General features: G+C 40.1%; 1 protein-coding gene across 2 annotated transcripts in view; it reads left to right on the top strand.

Moving 5' to 3' along the window:
* ATF7IP (activating transcription factor 7 interacting protein) overlaps window positions 1-18227 on the top strand; it is a 104632-nt gene extending 86405 nt beyond the window's left edge. The window contains exons 10-14 of one of the 2 annotated variants that reach the window (XM_068668991.1): window positions 7307-7385; window positions 9988-10146; window positions 11357-11542; window positions 14465-14577; window positions 15497-18227. In XM_068668991.1, the coding sequence (XP_068525092.1) occupies window positions 7307-7385; window positions 9988-10146; window positions 11357-11542; window positions 14465-14577; window positions 15497-15913 (954 nt within the window). In that variant the 3' untranslated portion in view covers window positions 15914-18227. The remainder of the gene's footprint in view (window positions 1-7306; window positions 7386-9987; window positions 10147-11356; window positions 11543-14464; window positions 14578-15496) is intronic. The other variant, XM_068668992.1, reaches the window with a different exon arrangement.
* Window positions 18228-24511: the final 6284 nt, after the last annotated feature.

Raw genomic sequence — 24511 nt, forward strand, 5'->3', positions numbered from 1 at the left:
TGTCTAGAATGTATAGTTATTTTCTTTCTCAAGGAAAGTTGTATTACATTTTTTCTCTAGCACTTCTTCCCATAATTGTGTGTTATTTGTCTGTCAGTACATCTATTTCTCAGTACTTTCTTTAATTGTTAAAAAGATTTTTGTAGTTGGAATTTGGAAGGAGCGAGATGATTTGTTGCAATAGTATATGCAGTGGAAAATGCATGAAATTCTGAGTATAAGTCACTTTTACCAATTTTTTGTAGATAACTATAAATTGTAGTGTAAGTACTGTATATAATTTTTATGCAAAAATTAAAATGTCTCCTGTTTGTTTTCATATTAAAAAGACAAAGTCTTGCTCTGAAAAATTAGTGCAATAGATCACTTTTCATCATAAGTTTTGTAGCTACTAGAACATTTAGAAATGCCTATTTCTATTGTAAACGTAAGAAAGAAAAATGTACAAATCTGAAAATTGTATTCATTTTATACATGCTTTTCATTATCTTATCTTCCATAGGCACCATAAAGCAGTTTTAAGCCTAACTGATTAAGTAGTATTGAGAGAAGCCTACAACTTAGCCTCTGGTTCAGGACCTAGGAGGTTTCACTCACATATTTGAAAGGGATGAAAATTTACTCTTGAGAAGAGGGGCAAAACCAAAAGTCTTTAAGTTGCTCTTTTCACAAGTTATGTGGAAGAGCGGCTTGGTACTAAAATACTTTTCCTCCACACTTCCCAAATTAGATTCTTGCCTGGGGCATTTGCCATGCAATCAAAGCCCAAGGTAGTTGTATGTATTGTTAAATGCTGCAGGTGTAGAGGTAACAACCTTGTGAAGTAAAGAAGCTAGGGCAGGGATGTTGACTTTGACAAGATTTTCTTTAAATAATACACTTCAAAAGACCTTGAGATTGTAAATGTATGATTCCTTCTTCTTGGCTGGCTTTTTGAGGGAAAAGTGCACAACACTGAATGAGTGAAGTCACAGTACAGAACACTCGCATAGTCCTTCTGACTTGGACTAGTGCATGCTCAGATGCTCCTTGGCTTGTAATTATCTTTTCCTGTATTTTTTCTTCCTTTTGCTTCTTTTTTTCACCTTTGTTTCTGCTTTTCATCATACCTTACAGTCTTCTTCACACATTTCACCTTACGCGAGCTTAATTTCCCTTTATGACAAGGTTACTCATCTAGTTGACCAAGGGAAGCCAGTTGATGTAATCTCTTTGGATTTCAGGAAAGCATTTTAAACAGTTTCTCACAGTATCCTTCTGGATGAAATGTCCAGCATACAGTTAGATAAATGATGCATAATGCAGCGGGTGAATGGTTGGGCTCAAAGGGTTATAGCAGATGGGGTTGCATCAGGTTGGCCTAAGGGCTCCGTTTTAGGGCTGGTTCACTTTGATGTTCTTATAAATGACTTGTATGCAGGACTTGAAGGTATACTAAGTAAGTTTGCGTATTGCTAAATCAGGAGGAGCTGTTGACTCCATTGAGGGTAGAGAGGACTTGCAGAGAGGTCTTGACAAATGAGAGAGCTGGACAATCACCAACCACTTGAAGTTTAACTAGAGCAAGTGCTAGATGCTGCCCTTGGAATGGGGCAACTGTGGCTGTATGTACAGACTGCTGGGGCAGGAGAGGCTGAAGAGTGGTCCCACAGAAAGAGATCGGGGTGTTCTGGTGGATAACAAGTTGGATACAAGTCAGCAGTGTCCTTTGGCAGCCAACAGGGCCAATTGTATCCTGGGGTGCATCAGGCACGGCACTGCCGATCTGGTCAAGGGAAGGGATTGTCCTGCTCTGCGCTGGTGCGGCCTCACCTTGAGTACCATGTGCAGTTTGGGGTGCCACAATATAAGGATATAAAAGTATTAGAATGTGTCTAAAGGAGAGCAGCAAAGATGGTGAAGGGTGTAGAGGGCAAGATGTGTGAGGAGTGGCTGAGGCCCCTTGGTTTGCTCAGCCCCGAGCAGAGCAGGCTGAGGGGAGGCCTCATGGCGGCCTGCAGCTCCCTCACGAGGGGAGCGGAGGGGCAGGCGCTGAGCTCTGCTCTCTGGGGACAGCGACAGGACCCGAGGGAACGGCATGGAGCTGGGACAGGGGAGGGTCAGGCTGGGGGTTAGAGAAAAGTTATTCACTGAGAAGGTGATTAGGCACTGGGACAGGCTGTCCAGGGCATTAGTCATGGCACCAAGCCTGATAGAGTTCAAGAAGTGTTTGTACAATGCTCTTGGACATGTTGTCTGATTTTTGGGTGGTCCTGTGCAGAACCAGGAGTTGGATTCAATCCTCATGGGTCCCTTTCAACTCAGGACATGCTATGTTTCTGTGTGTTTTGCTTTTCAGCTCCAATTTGCATGAATCTGCTTGGGCTCGTATACATTAGACTGAAGCATGAAACATTCGGTTACAGGACACGTTGTTTTTATGCAAAGTATCTTATTGCAAAGTGGAAGTTCACTGACCAGGTGAAGAATAAAGATGTGACTGTATTAAAATTAGGAAGTTGGGAAGAGATGAAGTCTTGTATTTCTCTTGCTATCTTCTGAAATTTTTGTCACATTTATCTTTAAATTGTGACATTTCCCAAAGGAAATGTTTTTCTCAATCGATCCCCCCCCCAATAATAATTTAGAATTTAGAGGAATATGTTTTAAACAAAGATTATATTTATTTTTTGTTAATGTTTTTCATAATGTGTGCTTTCTTTTACTCACTGCAAAAAAAAAAAATACTGCAGAAATAAACATATAAGAAGTAATTCAAACCTAAGCAGAAGAAACTGTGCAATAGATTTGTGCAGATCATACAAAATCAGCTCTTAAATAGACATAAATGCTAGTAATAGTTAATTTCTATTTTCATTTTAAAAGTATGAAAACCATGTTTGTGCCTCTGGGACAGATGGGGCCCAAGACATCTCTGTGATTATTTGCTTTTTCAGTTTTGTTTTGTGTTTTGTTTTGTTTTGTTTACGTGATGCCTGCATACATGTATACCCGCTTATTTGTATCAACAACTCTTCTACATTTTGTTAAATGTTTGTTCTTGTTCTCTTATAACTGGAAGCTCAGATGGGAATGTGGTCAGCATTGGTCTCACACTCTTTGGTATCCTGACAGCAGGCACAGAGAATTTGCACTCTTATTTTCATGATGTGTATGTGATTGTATTTGTCATGTTGCTTTATGTAAAATTGTTGCACTTCTGGCTGGCACGTGAAAGCAGAAAAAGATTCAAGCTGAGGTAGTCAGGGACAGTTGTGGTTGACTGGATGCTTTAGGTCCCTGTATTGTTACTCCCTAGTTGCACAAAGTTATGATGTCAGCTCTGGGTAAACTGGTGCAAAACGTTAAGTGTGCATGACAGCATTTTGGATGTGAGGGCATATACATTAACATACGTAAGCTGTTACAATGGATGGAAGGCAGTCTTTACATTTATTTTAAATCCCAATGTAAAATATTAAGTTTTATGTTGATTATTAGAAACTACCCAGTGGCTGTTATAAACGGTTTTCTTGTGCCACTCCTGGTCAGTTTGGAGACTGCTTCATTTCTGAAAAATGAGAAAAGGGGACTTTGGAGGTTACAGTTTTGTTGGTTGTGGTTTTGTTTGCTTGTTACAAAAATTTAGTTTGTTTTATAAATATGTTCCTGAAATAAATACAAATCACTTAATATTACTTTGGTTGTTTTATTCCAGTTACTGTTTATTTGATACTCTAGGCCACTGACTTGCTATTCAGACTTGCTGGGCATGTGAAATAAGGCACAAGACATGTTTTGGGTTCTCATGAAATGTTTTTTACCGTTTCACTAGTGTGATGAAAACGTGTCATGGTTGCATCATCATGCTCTTCTGCTGAGATCAGCTGAAGCAGGTTCAGGTGTTCCTGACTTGCCTATGTTTGGAGAAAGCTGAAAACTCACAGTAGACCAGAATGACAAGACATTTCTGTGTTACCACTTTCTACCAAAAAGCCTTCTGAAGTCTAATAGTAGGAGCTGAAAAACGTATTCTCTTATTTCAGTTTTTGACATAAATGTGAAGGTTGTTCATGCATGTCTGGAAGTCCAGTGTCATGCTTTTCTTTCCCTTCACTGGAGCTTCAAGCCTTCTTAAGGTGGTTTGTTTTGCTCTGAGCAGCATGTTGGACTCTCCTCTTCTGATCTGCAACAGGGCAGTCCCTTCCCCTGAATCCCATCCCCTTCTTCATTTTACAGAAGCAATAGCAGTTGTTTCTCTCTAGCCTTTCCTCAAACAGTTCTATTTTTTGGCAAGTCCTTGTAGCAACAAAAATTTCCTGGAGATAATTCATGCATAATATAATCGTGATACCCAAAAGGGCTGTTTGTATTTTCTTAAATGGTCGGGCACAGAACATTCGGAAAAGCATTTATTACTTGCTTTTGGCAGGGATGGTTCCAAATGCTTCCATTTGTAGGTCTTAACCATTCAGGTGGTAAGCTACGACACTTCAGAAACACCTGGTATTGGGTGATACAGCATCTCTCTCAGATCATGGAAATTCTTAACTTTCCTGTAGGAATGTAGTATAAACCAGTCTTCCAATCTCTGATTCCCATTTCTTTCTGAATCTCTTCTCTTTTCTGGACTTGAGAGATCTACAAGAATTTGAAAACCCTGCCAGTGCTACAGAGTATAGAAAGGGACCCTGCTTCTCCTTGTAAATGTTAACAGATGTTCTGAACAGTCAAAATTCTGACCTTTGTGGCAGGCATAATTAGTAGTCTATTCTGTGAGGGAATACCCTGACAGCACCATACTTCCCTACATGCTTTTGGTAAGAGACGCAATATGTAGCATTTTCAGTGTTTCAAGTTTCCTTAAAGTTTTCCTGTACCCCTAAATTTCATTCGAAGGTGATGTATTGCAGGTGAACTAGGAGAAACTAGCTGGGGAGTGCTGTATGTGGAGTACGGCTTCCTCTTGGAGTAGCTGAACTCCGTGCCGTGGAAGCGGGACTGTGGGTTGTACCACAGAGCACCACTCAAAACTGCCCTGCAGATCCACAGTGTCTAGTACAGGTTGTGGAAAGAACCAAACCACTTATGGATATTTCCTGTGAGGAGATTGCTGCCAGGGTTGTTCAGTACAAAACCTTGAATGAAGTGACTAACTCAAAGAAGATCTTTCCTTCTGAAAAGGGCATGCTTGAGACATAACTGGCTGATTGGATTATTTGTTTAGTATTGCCTGTTTAGGTAACTAGAGATTCTGGCCTTCTGGAGACACCAAAATCAAAACTGCATGCAGTAACACATGCAGACTTGGAAATTCAAAGAACTCTCAACTGGCATGGTTAAGTAGGACTTCCAAACAGTTTTATAAAGAGTATTTGTTTCTAGGGATTTAGATTTCCTTGTAGAAGAAGAATTGAAGGAAATTACTTCAGACTAACAGATTTTATAGTGGGGAAAAATAAATAGCTTCGTGTTAGTTTTTTCTTTCTCCAGTTCTTCATAAATCTCCCTACTCCATTTTTCAGTCTGCTTTCTCCTGGCAAGGAGAGCCATAATTCAAAATATACATCATTGACTGGGAAGATAATCAAGTTGGAATGAAATTCCTCTTGACTTTGTGTTAATCAAGTACTCATTGATTATTTGAATGTACTCATTGATTATTTGAATGTGGTTTTTATCTTAAGCTTCAAGTGGTTAAATCAGCTCATCATACTAAGAAAACTGAAGCTGGAAGGTTTCTGAAATAGAAATCACTCAACAGAAGAATTCCATGATTAATACATCTGAAAGATGTTTATGAATAGCAAGGATAGAGTCCATATAGAGGTCTCTTCTGCAACCTTGGAACATAAGTACCTAGCTATTTTTTCCTTTTTTTTTTTTTTTTTATCAGATAGGTTATCAGCATAATTTCATTGGTGGCAGAAATAGAGCTTGAGCAGAAATCACCTTATAATCTAACTGTAATGAAGAGATCATTCGTGTCAGGCTGTCTAAATCCAGTGACCAATAATTCAGAGACAGCTTTCATTTGTATTTTTTATGATGCTTTTTTTCTCTCTCCTCAAGGTCTTGTCTGTGTGAGAACTGTCTTTAAGACCTTCTGAAAGGCTTTGCTTTACCCTATTTAAAGTTAAAAGAGTAGATAATCTCAGTGCTTGGACTTTTTGCATCTGTCCCCATCAGACCACACAGCACTAACTCTAATCTTCCTAGATTTTATCATGCTGGCGTCATGCGGCTGATAACTCTTACGATTTTTTTACATGTTAATGTTAATTATTCAGTGATGTTGGTAATTATGTTGCTTTCCTAACCCCTTGTCTCACCCGAGGAACCTGGCTTACTGTAATCCACAAGTCAGTAGCAGTTCAGCCCAACAATAAATGATCATCTTTTCTGCAAAACCAAAGAAACACAAATTTTTGCATCAAATTTAAGAAAGACGACATTGACTTCATTGAAGATCTGTTCTAGAAAGCAGATTTAAAAACCCAGAAATATACAGGGCCTTCCCCAATGTTCACTTCACCAGCTAAAAGAAGAAGCTGGTGGTCCAGCTCTAGTCTGAACAGCTAAGGGAAAGTCATTGATCCAGAAGATAAATTTTGTTTGATGGCCCTCTAGGTTTTTATAACTTTAAGCCTTCACAATAACATAAAAGATGTCTTTATCCTCTCCAAAGAGATGGTTACAAATAGTTTCATATCTAGAATAACAAATGATGAGTTTTGTGATAGGGGATAAAATACAATAATGAAGTTACTCTTCAAAGCTGGAAACCATTGGAGTGTTCTGATGGCTTTTGATGATGTATTTTATCAGCACAGAGGTTTTGTGAGAGGTTTCCTTACTGTGAAGTCAATTTCACCATATGCAGGTAGGCCCAGACTATCTCAACATGAGTTGTCCCGGTGACTATTTTGTCAAAAGGTTATGCTGGAAAGCACAGGTTACAATTGGGTTAAAATATTAAAAGGGTCATAATTAACTTATATATATATTCAAAGATTATAATACAGTTTTGTTAATCTATTTACCTGTAAAATAACAACATACTACTGGTCATCAAGGTTTTTTCCTACTCCTTAGAAAGTTAAAAGGTGCTTCAAAATTTGATATTGCAGTTTAGTCACTTCGTCATTGCCTGTTTTTCCAAGTCTGAGGAAATTTGTCTGAAATCTCCTCCTCCTCCTCCTTCTCATTTCATCCTTTCTAATAAGCTCTTCAGTTCTCTCTCTTACACAATGTTCAATTCATATCCCTTTTTCAATCTGTGTTCCCTGGATTTGCTTTTGCAAAATGAAGGAGTTTTGTCTTTCAGAGCGGGAAGGTCGCAGGAAGCAATTCAGGAGGTGTCATTGACCTTACACTGGATGATGAGGATGATGGCTCTTCTCAAGGTAAGAGAAATAAATTTTGCTAGCAGCAGGGGCAGTTGAGCTGCAAGTATTATTTCATCCCCTTGAATGATAGACAGGAATAAACGTCTGTTTCAGTTCAGTGTATTTTATTCCTTGTTTCTGTTATGCAAGACTGTTACTGAAGTATTCTGATAGGCCTTAAATAAAAGGAATCCTACACAGTGTAAAATACTGTCTTTAAGGTTTTTACCTTTCCCTTAATTTAAGCGCTGTTGTTGTCTATGCTCAAATCTGTTAAACTCGTGGAACAATCTAAGAAGTTCAAATTATTTATTATATTGTTGAAACTTCCTCTACGTGAATTTCATCTTTGTTTACCAATTAATTAAGGACCTTTCTACAGTTGTTAATCAGACATTAGATTGTTACAGCTTCCAATCTTTTTTCCCCTGAATATACAACTGTTCTTGGCTTGGGGTCTGTGTGCCAAGATTAGGGTAAATATAGTTGTGCTTTCATGTCCTTTGGCAGTGTGGATGCATTTCATTGCTGTGACTGCAATGTTGCAAGCCCATTTTCTGGCATGGAAATTAAGCCCCTCTTCTTTTCCATTTTGTGATTTAGATTTGTAATTTTACTTATGCCTCCAGTAGTAATGATTTCCATTTTATACTTGTTTCCATAAATCAGATTGTCCTGTCTTCTCCAGTTCCAGAGTTTTAGTGAAGATGATACTGTTTATTCATCATTGGAACAGTTCCTTTATTACTTCTAATTACTTCTTTATTAATCCTGAGCTTACTACGTACCTAGTTTTCATTTTTTTTCCTTGCTGAATTTTTATTTACATAGCTAAAGAATCTTTTGCTACTTGTTTCTGTTTACTTAGTGACATCTAAGTTGGTTATCTTTCATCATTTCCTGCAGCTGGAATCTCAGCAGAACTCTTGATTTGTCAGGAACAAATGAACTTGCTTCTATGTGAAATCAAAAACAAAACGGGAAAAATAATAGCCCAGACTATCCTTGTTGCTTGAATGACTTTTTTATAGCTGTAGTGTGTCTGGGTTCTTGGTAGTTGGATCATGAGCACATCTTCTCTAGGTCATGACTCATTCAAGTTATATATTATTTAAATTATACAATGGCAGTTGAAATGTGTAGAAATCTGTACATATTCAAAGTGACCATGTGTACGCATCTCTAAAGGAATGTCTTCAAAGAATTTGCTGGACACTGGGAAACCTCTCATACCCCTGTGAAATATAAAAAAGTTTGAACTAACCACAAAGGCCTGTTATTTGGTGAAAGAGCAGGAAATATCTCAATTTGTGTTTTCAAAATGATCATCCCTTTGCTGCTGCTTCTGTAGTCTTTGTTCATCAAAAGAAAACTTTTCATCAAATGGCTTTAGAGAAGTAGCTCAGCTACTCATTTACAGGCAGAAAGACAATGCAGAAAGACTGCAATTTCTATTATATTATTTTTGAGATCTTGTGTTAGGTTTATCATATAGCAGTTTATGAAGGGCCCTGCTACTTCAAGCTGTTAGTAGCTGGTGTTAAAGACAGTTGAGTGAGACCATCAAAGTAGTCTCCAATTGCTAATAAATAAACAAAATCATGTTGAGCCACACCACTATTAACCCTGTTCTTAATGCTTTGTAATGTAAATGTCATACTTAACGGATAATTTCTAAACATGTTCTTCAGTGTATTGCTGATACATTTTCTCGAGTATTTTTCTATTTCTACATCGTGTGTTCTTTAACTGAGTTAGTGGCTGCTGCATGTGCTTTTTTATTTAGGGCAAACCTTATTTGAATGGATGCTCTTAAAACTTACTCTCTTGCCTTGTGTTTTCTGGGTTTTGGTGGTACCTTCTCTGCCTACTGCTGCTCGAGTCTAGTTTAAAACTCCAGCTTCTCAGTTGGCCTTGTGGATAGAAGGTCTGTTTACAGACCTATACAGGCTTGGTCTCAAATGTGTATTTTATGATGTTACAGATAAACTATAAAGCAGGAAAAAAATATTGCTGTAGCAAATTACAGATACAGACACTGTATTTCTCACTTCTCCAAGTCATTAATGAGTCATGTTCAAGAGAGTGACAATGTAAGAAAATAAAACTTAACAAATTTTTTTTGATTAATAAAGCAATTCCCCTTTATCAAGAAAATAGCATGAAAATTCAAAACAGCAACAGAAGGGCTGATTAATAAAGATTGAACAAAGGAAAGTATCAGCAAATAAAAGAATGTAAGCATCAAAGGTAGACGAGAATTATCACTTTTTAAAAAACAAGTTGAGTACAGCAGTATTTAGGCCTTTTATGTTTTAGGCCATTCCATTTTTTTAATGGAAAAATGCAGGTTTCCAAATTCTGCTGAAATACATAAGCTTCATGATGATAAAATGAAACATTATGGAGTATAGGGAGGCAAAAGATTGGGAGGATGAAAATATGGGGAACTGAAAGAAATTCCTGCAGTTTGGTTTGCAGTATGAAAAGATTAAAGAAATGTCATACTAGGAATTGTTCTTCACTAATCTGAATGATGGGGAGAAAAAAGGAGGTTAAATAGCTCTGTGGTGTTCTAATTTCTGTTTGCTATTCTCTGTAACTTTGTTTTGTTTTAAAGCAGAGTCCAAGAAGCAGAATCAGACACCTGCTTCAGGATTGAGTATATCCAGCCAGCCCTTGTCCCGCCCCATGCCGTCTTTGCAACCAACCAGTCAGCAGCAAACAGGTGTGCCAACAAGTGGACCTTCCCAGACCACCATACATGTAGTACCTACAGGTAACTTCATTTCACGTCGTTTAAAGTGCTGACTGCTTTTTCTTAAGCTAGACTCTTGTGTTCTCTCGTATTGTAGTAAACTTGCCAGGTGAATATTGAAAATGTTTGAGTCACTTAAGAATCTTCCATTCTAGTCAATATCCTTTTTTTTCTTTTTTTTTTCTTTTTTCTTCATGGATGAAGTGGAGGGGAAAGATAGTTAAGTCCAGCTGGTTTGGAAAGAAACAATTCAGGATTGAACGAATTCCACAGAGAGGAGAAAATTCTGCTAAGGATGGTCCAGAGCAAAAAGGAGACCAGTAAATAGGATAGCCATGGAAATTCTTAACAAAACTTGTTTGCATAAGTAGAAAAAATCTGTAGCAATTACTTTATTTGAGTAATAGAAGAAAAAGCATTAGCAACATCACTCCTTTCTTTGTCTACCTGCACTTCACAATTAATTCTTTCGGCAGAGTGAATGACAAGGCTGACAATGAAGTTCCACACCTAGTTGGAAGTATATGGAACATATGCTTTGTATGCAGTGATTTTTTTCCCTAATGTGAAAAAGAAACATAGATCCTCTTTAATTTTTTTTCTGTAGATAATTGTTGAAGATTAGATGGCATTAGAATTGTCTAATGACCAGTTTTACAGACTCTTAGTAGTTCGTGTTCAGTGTTGGCTTTTATCTTCTCTACAGCTATCCTTATATTCAGGATTTCTTTTATTTATATACAGATCAGACTATATAGTAATATATAATTTATAATAATAATTATAATAATTATAAAATATATATAAAATAATATATATATAATATATAAAAATATTATAATAATAATTATAATAATTTATATAGTAATAGTAAAAAATCAATTTTTTTTAACTTTATTTTTATTTATTTATTAAAGCAAGGGGGTGTTTGGTTTAATTATTGTATTTGGACTTGATATAGGTTTTTTTAGTCATCAGTCTGATTATTTTGGATATTATGTTTATCTTTTCTGTTCTTATTTGGATAGATGTTGGCATTATTATTTCGGGTGAAAATTACCATTTGCTTAGGTTGTTTTCTCCTTTTTTGCGTTATCAAAAACAGACAGGAATTTGTGGAGACAGCTTTTATTTTGCATGACTCAGTTGATTCGGTTTCCAAAAGAGGTATGCACTCTGAGATAGAATGTGGAATTCCATTCTAGGTTATTGTCTGTTTTTCTTTCTCCAGCTCCGACAACAGTGAATGTAACCCATCGACCAGTGACTCAAAGTGCTGCAAGACTTCCTATACCACGGGCCCCTGCTAACCATCAGGTGGTCTATACCACTATTCCTGCACCACCACCTCAGAATCCTGTAAGAGGAGCTGTCATGCCAAGCCCAAATTTAAGGCCAGTCAATCCACAGACTGGAGGTAGGGGATTCTTTATTCCATACACATTCCACTGTAACACAGCAAAACTTGATACATTCTGCCTGATGGATATGGATTTATTTTTTTTTTTTACAATACTAGTCCAAATTATAGAGATGGTTCTTAGTATTATTTTTTTTTTCAATTAATGGGCTTGAGAAGATCTCAGACCATTAAGAAATCATTCCCCCTGTAGATGTGTAGATGAGGAAAAAATGGCATGAAGTTGCCTCAGGCACTGTCTGCCAACTGTGCATCTCTGGATGACATGTCCAATGCTTCACAAGGTAGCAGAAAGTAATGTGATCAGTACAGCTGTTCGGTAGAAGGATAGTTAGAGACCATTTTGTTATTATGCAGTAAGCTTAAAATCTATTCATATGTACTAAATTATATTTGATTTCCTGTCTAAAAGTTCAGTTTATATCAGGCATCCTAATGTGATTCCATAACAATGTCTGATGTCCTGTGCCCAGCAATTTTTCCTATTTTCTCCAGGCTTAGACAGATGAAATTTCTCGCCAAATGCATCCATTTCTAACACATGATTGAGTTTGACTAGGGATGCCAGCAAGTTTCTCTTGACTTTGCAAATGTAACCAGTGTCTTCCCATAGCAGTAACAAAAAAATTCTTAAATGAATAGAGTATGTTCACAATAAAAAGTCTTTAAGTTCAATTATAGTTTATATTTTGCTAGTAAGTGGTGGATTTTAATTGCCTTTTTTAACTCCCCACAACATCACTACTATGTTTAATTCAACATGGTTAAACATGTTTCCCTGTTCTGTTGCACTGAGGCTACATTAATGTGACCTCCAGGTAATGAATTTTTTAGACACCATCTGTTTAAGCCAGACTTGGAACACTGTGTGTTTGAACAATGTAAGACTGTGCCTGCATAAAATAATTGATTCATTGTTCTGTAACACTTTTTTTTTGGAAAAGAGATATCTATGTATGTTTGTAGTGATTTAAATCTAAGCATCCCTTATGACTACATTCAGCTGCATTGCCTTAGGCTGTGAAAAATCAGCTGTGCTAGTGAGGCAGAACTCGGTCTGACAGTTCTTGAGATATGTCTGTGAAGTGTTGGGATGAGGAAATGAGTGTTCCTCTCAGACTACTTGTCCATATTCCTTGAACTTCGGATACTGTGATGCCATGCAGACTGGAGTTCAGGATCTTTTGACTGACAGTATCTTCTGAGGTGTATGTCTATATCTTGTGTTCCTGCTGGTGAAAGGCCTTGAAATGCAAGGGTAACCTCTACCCACACTTTGTTTTCATCATTGTTGCCCTTAGCTACAAGTCAAACCTGTGTGATCTACCTGTTGTTTTGGAAGGAGTTTTGAGTATGTAATGGTTCATTTACTTAATTATTTTTAACAACATTTTCTCCTGCTGAGGCTAGCCATCTGGTGTTCTTGTCCTGAGGAACAAGTGATAGTTAGCTTCAGCAGGTTGAAGACCAGATTATTTGGGATACAGGTTTCTTCAAGGCTTTACAATTGCACATCAGATGCAGATGTTTCACTCAGTGATAGCAAAAAAAACCTTTGTTATACAGAAATGCTGATGATGATCTGTTGGTTTATATTATCATCGAAATTATTTAGTGTCAGTAGCAGGTGTTTAAGTAGCAAGATCTGTATGCTGTGTATATGGAAGATTAATTCTTACAATTCATACAATGTGTTTTGCATACTTGTAGTTTGTTCTTCTGCCTCATCTAAGTAGTATGTCTACCTGATATTCACAAAGATGCACTCAGAAATAATACTAAATTTGTACATTATATGTTCCTAAGGTATCTCTCCATCTCTCTTCAGATTATTGTAATTTCATATAATTTATGTAATTTAATGTAATGTAATTTAGTATCACAGCTGTGCTAAAGCAGCACATATTCATACACAAGGATTTTCATACATAAGGAATAGCCAGTTTTGATGCTTGTTCATCCTATAGAAGTTTGCATAGTTTAATTAGCTTCTTAGACAGATGTGCTAATAGGAAAAAAATGTGAAGCAGCTAACTAGAGTTCAGCACTTTACCTACTAAAATTTAGCACTCTGTTTCAGCTGTCTCAGAGTCATGATTTACTTAGACTTCAGATACTCATCACCCATGGTCATAACTTGATGACTATTCATAGACAGAAATTATCAAAGAATAGCTGTGGTTTCCTGAAATTTCTCACTGTGAGCTACTCATTCTTTCTATTCAGAAGTTTTAGAATGCTTGAATCTCATACAAATGCAGATTTAGGGAGTAGTGGAGGTTGCTGCAGATTTTGTATTTCTAGACAGAAATAGAAGAACATGCTGGGCAACTGGTAAGAATGAGAAAAAAAATTGAGCTCACAGAATATGCATGTCCCACAATGAAATGGACAAAATAATACTTAAGAGAGAGAGACGTAGTATAAAATGAATGACTACTTGGTCATTTGCAGAAGTTCTGGATATTATGTCCAAAGCTATAAAATTACCTAGTTTATTCGTGCCAGCCAGGTCAGTTTGCTGTGGGATTTAATGAATAGTAATTCCTGTGTGTACATATCGATAGCGGTGGCCATTCTGTGAGGGAAAACAAGCTTCTTGGACAATGACTTAATCTTTTCTAATTCTGTGCCACACACAGCACAGTCTTCTAGCATTTGAATACTGATATCATCCTGCTGTTGCAGTATTTGTCTTTTCCTGTCTGAATCCCAAAGCGATCAGATTCTCATCTTCATACTTAAGCTACCTGAATCTCCCCAACCTCCCCTCCTCACCCATTTCTTTCATGCTACAAAGGGTAAAAACATTATTCTATCTCCTCTACAGACACGAGTACTTAGTCTCTTTCACAGTGTTCTGTTTGGCTGATTTTAAGTATTGAATACCCAGGAGTGTATTCACTGTGCTTCTTACAGGCATGACAGTACGAATGCCTCAAACAACTGCATACGTTGTGAACAACGGATTAAGTCTTGGATCTGGAGCACCTCAGCTTACAGTGCATCATCGACCACCACAAGTGCATGCGGTGAGTACGCTAATTTTGAAATGAGTTAAGACAATTTACAGGCTTGTCTCTGAATTAGCATGTCTCAGATTGCTTCTTAGTGTGAACTGCAGAAAAATGAAATGTCTTGTAGACACTTTTCAGACAGTTTACATGTATAACACCACTGTATCACCTACAGAAGGTTCTGCCAAGAACAGAGAGAGATGTGTGATCTTGTTAGCTTACATCACAGTTCTCCAGATCACCGGTACTGCGTATTGAAAAATGATGCATTAATTGTCTGCAGGTGACTTGTGTAGTCAGGGGTACAAAAGAACTGCCACAACAAGTTTTATTGTGGTTTGAAAATGTAATTCATGTGTTTAACTGTTTGTCATGAGTTGGATGACAGCACTTCTTTACTGTGTGGGTGATGGAGCAATGGCACTGAGGCTGAAATTTGGTGATCAATTTAAGGTGATAATATCCACGTTGTACCATTACCTGTTCTTCCTCTTGTAGCTGAAAACCTACCTGTTGAAAAGATGATGATAAACTGCCAGTTCAATCCACTGTCTGGGGTGTTTTGGGTAATGTGGGAACAGCAGCTCAGATATAAAATAGCTCAAACAGGTTGTGAACCTGACTGCTCAGTCTTGGTAAATGGCTCAGCATTCACAGTCCATCCCCTCATGGGTGGGAAGCAAAGAGGGAAGTATCTGTGGTGATGATCTTCTATACAGGCAGTGATTTATATGTGAATAATGACTTCTGACATCCTTGGTCCCACCCCTTCTCACCCTTTGCTGTTGCTCTTGTGCCCGTGTGCTCTCTGCACAGTCATGATGGTTGGGTAATTGCAGGCTGATTTGTTTGTTTGCTTTGGGGATGATGAATTATAACCTCCTTCCATTGCTGTAGACTCTTATCTTTCCCTTATTGTTCTTATCTTGCTTAGGAGCCACCACGCCCTATACATCCTGCCCCACTCCCCGAGGCACCACAGCCGCCACGCCTGCCCCCTGAAGCTGCCAACACTTCTCTGCCTCAAAAGCCACAGCTGAAGCTGGCACGGGTACAGAGCCAGAATGGTATTGTGCTGTCATGGAGTGTCTTGGAAGTGGACCGGAGTTGTGCCAGTGTGGACAGTTACCATCTCTATGCTTACCACGAGGACCCGAGTGCCACTATGCCTTCCCAGTGGAAGAAGATAGGGGAAGTGAAGGCCCTTCCCCTACCTATGGCATGCACTCTTACTCAGTTTGTGTCTGGCAGCAAATACTACTTTGCTGTCCGGGCTAAGGACATCTATGGACGTTTTGGACCCTTCTGTGACCCCCAGTCCACAGATGTGATCTCTTCCCAGAGCAGTTAAACTAGAGATCTTTGGAGCCTTTAAACCTGTTCTACTACCCAGAGTTTACCCCCTGTTTTGGGAAGGTTGATCCCATGCATGAAATTCATTTTTAAATCCACTCTCTGCAGGATTATTTTAGATGGCTGTGTGATACACTACATGCATTGAGAACCAAAAGAAAAATAAAGTCTCACCTGCAGCAAGAGAACCTGTTTTACTGGATAGCTCACGTCATGGGTCATTTGAAAATTTTATTTTCCCTCCCATGACAGCTGTTCCACCTACCTGTTATTCAAGGGCACCTTGGATGCCTGGGATTCTGCTTCAGAGTGGGAACAAAATAATTAATTGCAGTTTGTCTGAAGCAAAGCATACACATCTGTAGTATCTATCAAGGCACTAACATGAGGGCAAGAACAGATTTGCATCTTGCACCCCACCGCTCTGTGAGCAGGCTGTGATGTGAAAGGTGATTCAAGGTCTCACTTTCATACTGGAAGATTGAGTGGTCCGTTCTCATTTTACAAACTGTAATCAGCTGTCTGAGGGGAGGAAAGGGAACTTTAGTCTGGCCAGGGACCCAACATGTGTGAATTTGGAGGTGTTAGAAAGCAAAGTTGTCCCACTACCTCCTACCTCTCCTAAATAAGAGCTCTCCTCTACTATCACCATCTATCCTCACTCACTCTGGGAGCATTCCTAGGTCAGATCTGAAACTGGATCGTAGAGACTGCATTCATATCTCTCTAGCTCAGATAATTTCTCTGCCCCTCTCCTCATACACACAGCCCTATTTTTTAGATTTATTTTGTGCCTTAAAGAGTAATTTCAGAAATAAATGTAGCCAGATACCTTGTGGTGTTCTTTTATTTGCTTGGAGTTACTTCTCCTTTTACCCCTCTAGCCTTTCATTACTGCTTCTCATCTTTGTGACCCACAGTGATTGTTTTTTTCTTTCTGTAAAGACTGGGAAGTATGACATCTGCTGACGCTGGATTCGTTTTTATCTCCAGTACCACTCAACCCTTTCCTCACTGTAATTATTGAGTAGTTGTTTTTGTCCTGTGAAGAACATTAGAATATACAGACAGTGTTTTCCACCAGTCTTTCCCTGTTCTTTTGGGAAAGCCATATGCTGCAGTTCAGCCAAAGAAACCTCTGTGGTGTTGCACCATGAAAGCTTCTACTTGTTTCTAAAGCTTCTACTCAGTTTGGATGTTCAGTTAGTACAAAAATATATGAAGTTGGCTTCCCAGTCCTCTTCTCTGCTCCCGTCTGCCTCTGCAAATAGCTAAAACACCCAAAGTATTTCAGACACTGGTCCAAAACTTGTGAGCAACTGCAAATGTTACTAGAAGCTTTCATGATGCTTCTGAGCTGAGAAAACAAAGCGGTACATCTGCCCCACTATCCTGTTAGCATCTTAAACTTGCCTTTTGTGTAACCAAATTCTAACACACCTGGATGAGAAAGGACATGTAAGGTTTACATCTTGTCACTTATAAGAGCAAGGACAGCAGTCTTGTTCCTTTCCAACAGAACTCAGCAGTGAATTTAGAAAGGAAAGGTGGTTTTGTTTTGTTTTTTAAAATACTTCACCATCTGGCAAAACCATAGAGAACATATAACTCCAATGCTGGCCGTCCTAAAAACAAGAAGCTTTTAAATATAAAGCAAGGTTGAAAAGGGGCAGGAGAAATTAAATCCCCAAATATGACTGGTGAAATAAACTACGAGATAATGAGTTCTTCAGTTGTATTCCCTTCAAGAACCTTATCAGTGAAAGACACTCCATTGTAGACTTTTGTCTATACTGTTTTACTGTAATCCTTCACGTAGCTGGGATTGTCACTTCTGTCAGGTGAGTAACAAATATTCTCTGTATGGAAACTTGCATTTAAAGTATGGCAATTTTATTGATCTGGGAGAGCAAAAATTCTGTCGAAACGCAAGTATCATGAGAGAAGGTTCACACTCAATCTCATGTATGAAAAATGTGTTACCCTTCCTTTGAATAACAGTTGTCCCTGTATTACTGGTGCCAATAATCAATAATGCCTTGAATTTTTCTATGTTTAATTAAATGTTTTGTCTGCCTATTTCAAAGAATAATTAATAATGCATTTAGTCTACTTATGGAAAGTTGAGTCCTTATAAAGCCAGTTCTGTAGTAGAGGCTTAGAGCAATTTCTTCCAGTTGAAGGCTGTTAAGTCCTCCTTGGGCAATTACTTTCATGTCTTTGAGGTGGTACCAAAGGGCCGTTGGCCATATCAGTACAATGAGGTTTTATAGTTTGAAAGTTAAAAATAAATATTAGAATACAACCTGGAACTTATGCTGCTTATTTAATTTTGATTCCAGCCCAATCTGTAAATCAACTTTTTTATAGTTTGTGCTTGCTCTTAGGTCACGGTTGTTACTAGCTTTGTCTTGCTTTAGCTAGGCGGGGGGTTAAAGTCCTGTATTAGAATTTCTCTCTTTCCTCCAATGGAGGTATTATTAGGGATGGTCTGGTACTGTGTTTGGAGGTTATGTGGACTGCATCTTTAGAGAGAGGACTCATCTTTATTTACTAAAGATGCAGTTCTCAACTGAACAGAGTAAAAGCGGGCTTCTTGCTTAATAGGTCTGTTTCTGCTATGTATGGCAAAGTGCAGCTGATTTTTGTGACTAGAGCAAGCCAGCTAGTTACTATTTGCTGACTGAAGCCATCAGTGTTGTAGGGTGAAAGCAGACTCTTCTTTCATCGCCACAGAGATGTTAAGATGATGTTTCAGGATCTTACGCAAGTGGTGGTGGCGAAGTACATGATGGAGCCTAGCTTGACTTCCAGATGTCTAGCACAGTTTGGAGACATTGCAGGGTAGCTGGTTAACACAGACATGCCAAGAGGACTATGCCACGCCTGTAAAATTATTTTCATGGTGGACCAGATCTCTGCAGTGAGTATTTACCCCTTATGTTAACAAACAGGAGTATTGCTTAGTTCCTTAACTCAAATGGCACTTTTCTCAGTGTTGTGGTGAGGCTGTTTTTTATTTATCCTTTAATCTCCCAGGAAAAACAAAAATACTGTGAAAATAAATTTCTGCCAATAACACAATCAAAAAGAATTGGCTTCATTTCATAGACTTTATTTGAAAATATTACCAAAATATCCAGGAATGTTCAGTTCAGGTCTGTTAACACAGTGCTTTTAGACTGGGTTCATCATAAAAATGTTAGTTGCTGAAGTTTTCCAGTAATTCATTTTTAAATCTGCTAAAAATCTTGACATGACTTTCAGGTGGTAGAATATAATAGTTCAGCTGGAAGGGACCTACAGCGATCAAATCCAGCTGCCTGACTGCTTTCAGGACTAACCAAAAGGGGCATTGTCAAAATGCCTTCCCTACACGTTTTTCCATCTTATTTTCAGTACCTTGGTATAAATTTGTGCCTGGTTTATGATTTGTGTTGTTGCCACTGGGTATGTGACCTTTTAGCAGCACTACCTTGGATCTAGTTCTCTGCATTTTGGAAAACACTGCACTGATTCTACACTTGTGTTTTCCATCCTCACTTTCTGTTTTGTTTTAGGTTTGGTTTGGTTTCTTTGTATAATACATGGGCATGTGGATGTCCACGCTGAAAGTAATTTGAGTTAGTTCAGTCTCTGACTGGAAGGGAAGCCCTACTGTGGCGTACTGGTGGCAAAATGCCCTTCTCTTCCTCTGAGTTTCTCTTAGCTACAGCTTCACTGACCTCCTTTATTTCAGTACAAGTCTAAAAAAGCTTTATTGGATTCAAATAACTAAACCCTTAGGAAGGGTGCAGACTGTAGGTATAGCATCTGTTACTGCAGCTGCATGGCAACTTGAGAAAAGGGGAGGGTGCAGGGGCCAGTTCCTCTCAGGCTGTGTAATTCTGGGCTCCAACCCAGCTTCCCTGGGAGTAGCAGCTGGCCCAGGTCTTTTCTCCTTTAATTGTGTGTGCTGCCCTTTGCCATGTTAGACCACTGAGCACAAGCACTGAGACACTTGCCCACCCCTATGTTTTTAGCACAAGGCTGGAAATGCCCACGGTGTCTTCCCTGTAAAAATAAGGGGTCTTATACTGACTGCTTCCTTTGAAAGCAATGGCAAAACCCCTCGTGCCTTCAGTGGGAGCATGACTGGGCCCAATAGTAGGATCTAAGCACTGTTTTGTACTGTAACAAAAATATCCCTTCACCCTTTCCTTTACACTGTTTGTCTTAAGCGTCCAATACATCAGAATCCATATTACGCATAGGACCAGGTCAAATCTGTTCTTGTTCCCCAAACAGCCATTCCCCAGTTCTAGACTATTGTATACACTGTACAGTCAACCTGTGATTCTGCCTTCTTATAAACTCTTCAGTATTTTCATTTAGTAAAAAATACCCAGATTTTTTAAAATAGAAGCTTGAGATATTAAATATATATATATATATACATATTTAGTTTGGGTAGGGGTTCGTGTTGTGTGCAAACACTGGAGGGAGGAGTTCAGTTGACATGCACAGAGCCAGCCCTGCCTCCACCTGTGTTCCCTTCTGAGGGGAGAGTAAAAAAAATGACAGCTACGAAAAAGCAAATGAATGGATTTTTCCTTTTCATACCTTCTGCATACCCATTAAAACGTCTCTTTATTTCTCATTGTCAGTGTGCAGGCTGAGCTTTTTTTTATTTAATATATTATACATATATATATTTGAAGTGCTGTCTTAATTTAATGGGGTATAGCTGTAAATAAGGTAACTGGGTAGTAGCTGTTTGGGGAGGCCTGTTCAGCTGTAGTAAGTTATTGACTTATTGAGTCAAACATGCAAAAGTCTTTGCAAGCAACTCAATCTGATTTCTTGTTTTGTTTTACAGCGGGACTTGTAAATACAAAAAATGTAGGACTGCTTTAATGTCCAATTTAAACTGGGCAGTTGCCAAGCACTCCCCCATTTTGTATGTAATGTAGAGTTGTGTGTGTGTGTGTATGTGTGCGCGTGGGTGTGTGGTACCTGTAGTGGGGTTTTGTCTGACAAGCCTGAAATTTATACTTTGAAATAAACTACTGGGTTTTTAACGTTTTGAGTCATCTGTGCTTAGTTCCAGACCTCTCAGGAGACTGAAGTGCCACGTGTGCTCATCCTCTTCAGCCATGCTGCCACCTGGAGGAGGGGGCAGTGCAGGCACATCAGCGTTGCAGGCTTGTTGCTACCTTGATCAAGGAACATGGAGCAGCTCCAGCTCCTTCCCAGAAAGTCAGGTGCGTGACGCTGCTCTCCCAGCCATCTCAAAGGAACAAAAATTAAAGCCGTGCTGTGAGGTCCAGGAAGTCACCTTCTAGACCCTCGCAAAGCAGAGAGGCTGAGTGTCCTGAGCAATCCAGTAACCTACCCCCAGTAGTTACCCAGGGCTGCTGGTGGTGCTCCCCTTTCCCTCCAAAGGGCTGGCTTTCACCTCTGACAAAAGGGGAGCAAGAGGCGGGGAGAGGGCATGGGTAGAAGCCAGGATAGCATCAAACCCTGGGTCGTATGCCTTAGAACCAACACCCTGCTTTAGCCACAGGCACTATGATAAAAGCTGGCTCTTGGGCCCAACACAGCACTGCTGCTGAATGGCAGAGAACTCAGACAGAGTACCTGGGAGACAGACAGACATGCCTGCCTTGAGTTAGTGCTGAGCCCACACTTCAAGGGTCACATAATCAGTGGGTGATGGCAATAAGTAGTTTCCCAGCACTTATTAAAACTTGTTTCGAGTCACTGACCAGAAGAGTATGGACTCACGTAAGTGATGGCTGAATACAATCACACTTGAAAGTGCAGAGAGTTTCTCAAATGGCCTGTTTAGAGTAAGAGTCTACATCTTGCACATAGTTTTGACCATTGCATTTATCATAAAAATGTAGCATAACCACTCTGCTCCAGCACTGCTGTAATTGCAGTTTGTGCAGGCAGAAAAGGAAGTAAGTGTGAATATCAAGGGCCCTTGTTTAGCTGCAGAGCAGCCTTGCCATGCACTCAGTGGTACATCGGGAAGGGGGTGCTACACCCGCAGAGCAGGACATACACACCAAAAACTGCACAGACCACAGGTGATGCTGTTGTGTAACAGCATGGAAACTGTAAAATAGCGAGGGGCCAAGAAATCGTCAGAGCCAGCAGCACAGCACCAGGTCACTTGCACAGAAACACACTCCGTTACTACCCTGGGAGCTCCATGCAATGCTGCATGGACACCCACACATGGGCTAATTGGTGGCCATCTCCAGCTTCAAGCAGAGCGCTCTGCTGACAGATCTTGTCCCCCTGTGGGAGCTGAGGTCATTAAGGGTGGGACTGGGCTACATGGGTTGGGGTGAGGCTGTTGCTGGATTTCAGGAAAGGGGGATGGCAAAGGAAGCAAGAGCTCACATTTGATACAACACTCCTGAAGACGGTGCTGGGAGGAGACAAGGTCTCTGGAGATGGTCTCTATTGCCTCAACAGCAAGTTGCTTTCTTTACATTAGTGCAAGCGATGAATTTGTCACCACCTTTCCATGCCCTCCCCAAATCAGACAAAAAAAGAACTCTGCCTGCCTCCCCACAAGCCTGAAAACCTTAAGTTTAAAAGGCAAAAAACACAGGACATTAAATAAAAAAATGCATGTGGAGGGTGTGAAAAAAAACAGGACAGTTTTTGCAACAAACCTTTTGCTTAGACACATACCTTTTGATTTTTTTCCCCTTGGACAATAAGCTCTGCAGAGGGAGATGAGATGATGAGTGAGACCTCTTCACTGTTCAGTTGCCTGAGAATTAAGCTGTCAGCGTTGTCACACCCTGCCCTATAGGTTAGCACAGCTGTACTCACAGCCTTCTCTGCTCCTTGATGGTGCTGTGCTGGCAGCAGAAGCTGGACCCCAGCTGCTGTGGTCACAGCTGGCCTGCTGCCAAAGGAAGCACATGGGGCAGTACAGTAAAAAGAACGCAGTGACCTGTTCATATTTGGTGTTTATCCCAAAAGCATCAAGCCTGCTGCCCTGTAAGGCCAGAACCTGCAACAAGCATCACAGTGAGGGTTCAAAAAGCTGACAAAGCTGGCAGAGGGCAAGTTACTCTTGAACAAGGGCCACCAGTAACCATGTCCACAAGCTCCAAGCAATGAAAAGGTAAGTAACATCCCCTCACTTAGAGCTGTGCCTGGCAAGGTCTCCTCCTAACCACCTCCGGGGGCAGGCACTGACACAGCACTACCAACTCTTATGGCATCAAAGGAATGCCACATTCACTCCTCCAGCAGGGGAACAGCTGAAAGTGGAATGTGCACCAATGTATATGCTTATGGTGTAGCTGTATGTGCCAAGAAAAATTACTAAGTCATGGTAGCTGTTTTACCCAACTACACGCTGTGCGGCAGTGCAACCAGCAGCTCTATACATTGTACGTTCTCTGTACATTGGCAGTGACAGTCAGTTTTCACAGTGTTCTCTGCCCCTCCACCCCACCTACCCCAGCACACAACAGGGATGTTCTCTGCAGCCTCACTTACCTCTTCCTGCTCCAGCAAATAAATCACTACACTCCCTGCTCAATTATGAGCCTCAGCAAAACTTTGGAGCTTTGAATTTCAGACAAAAACTTTTGGTCAACCCTTGCCACTTGGCAGAAGTCAGCCCTACAGTGACAGCCAAATATTTAGGGTAGTGTGTCACCACACTGCAGTAACCCACTCCCTTTCCCATCACATGAGACACTCCAAAGGCTTGCCAAAACCTCACACTGCTCATCCTTTGCCTTCATGATGATACAGGGCAGTACTGCGCACTGACTAGATTGGACTGTCAAGGCCATGAGGAAAGAGTTGTTTATTCTGTCTTGCTTTCTTAATTACACAAACAACATCCAGCACAAAACAGCCCAGTGACTCTTCAGTGTCAACATGCAGCTAGCAGTAATACATGCAGCCCCAGCCCTCCCAGTCACCTTCCCCTGGGAGCAGGCAAAAATGTCACTGAACAACTGGACAGACACCGATGTATGCATACAACACTCCCACCACACATACACCCTTACCTACCTTTTCCTGCCGCTATACTGCAGCCTGGGGGATCCAAGAGCATCAGGCTGCTTTCAGAACTCACTGACTGCATCCATTCATTACCTCCCAACACCTGACCTTTGCATGCTACCTCAGTGAGACAACAAAGGAAACCTCGCACAAGCCCCTGAAAGGGGGGCCCTACAAACAACGGGCTCAGTTACCTGCTGTGGAGAACATGGCTGTGACTCTTCACTAGAAATGGCATCAGATGACAGGCACTTTTGCAGCGCATGCTGCAGGCACTGCTCAGACAAGAGGCAAACATCAAGCCAGCACAGAGACGAAGCTGCTTGGTTTGGCCCAGTCCTGAAGCCAGGTCCCGTGCCTAGAGACAGATCATTTCAGCTGGTCACACTGCGTTCACTCATCCCCTGGGAGTAGCTGTGATGATTGCTCAGATCACCAAAAAGCAGTGCCATGCCCACTTCTCATCCATCCTAGGCAAAGGACCACCCTGCGCAGAGGCAGCCCACCTCTGTGCAAAGCACCCAGCAGGCAGGACAGGGGGAGGCAGGCAAGGCACAGGGATGGG

This window comes from Anas acuta, chromosome 1 (genome assembly GCF_963932015.1).
Source record: "Anas acuta chromosome 1, bAnaAcu1.1, whole genome shotgun sequence".
Taxonomy (NCBI): Eukaryota; Metazoa; Chordata; class Aves; order Anseriformes; family Anatidae; genus Anas; species Anas acuta.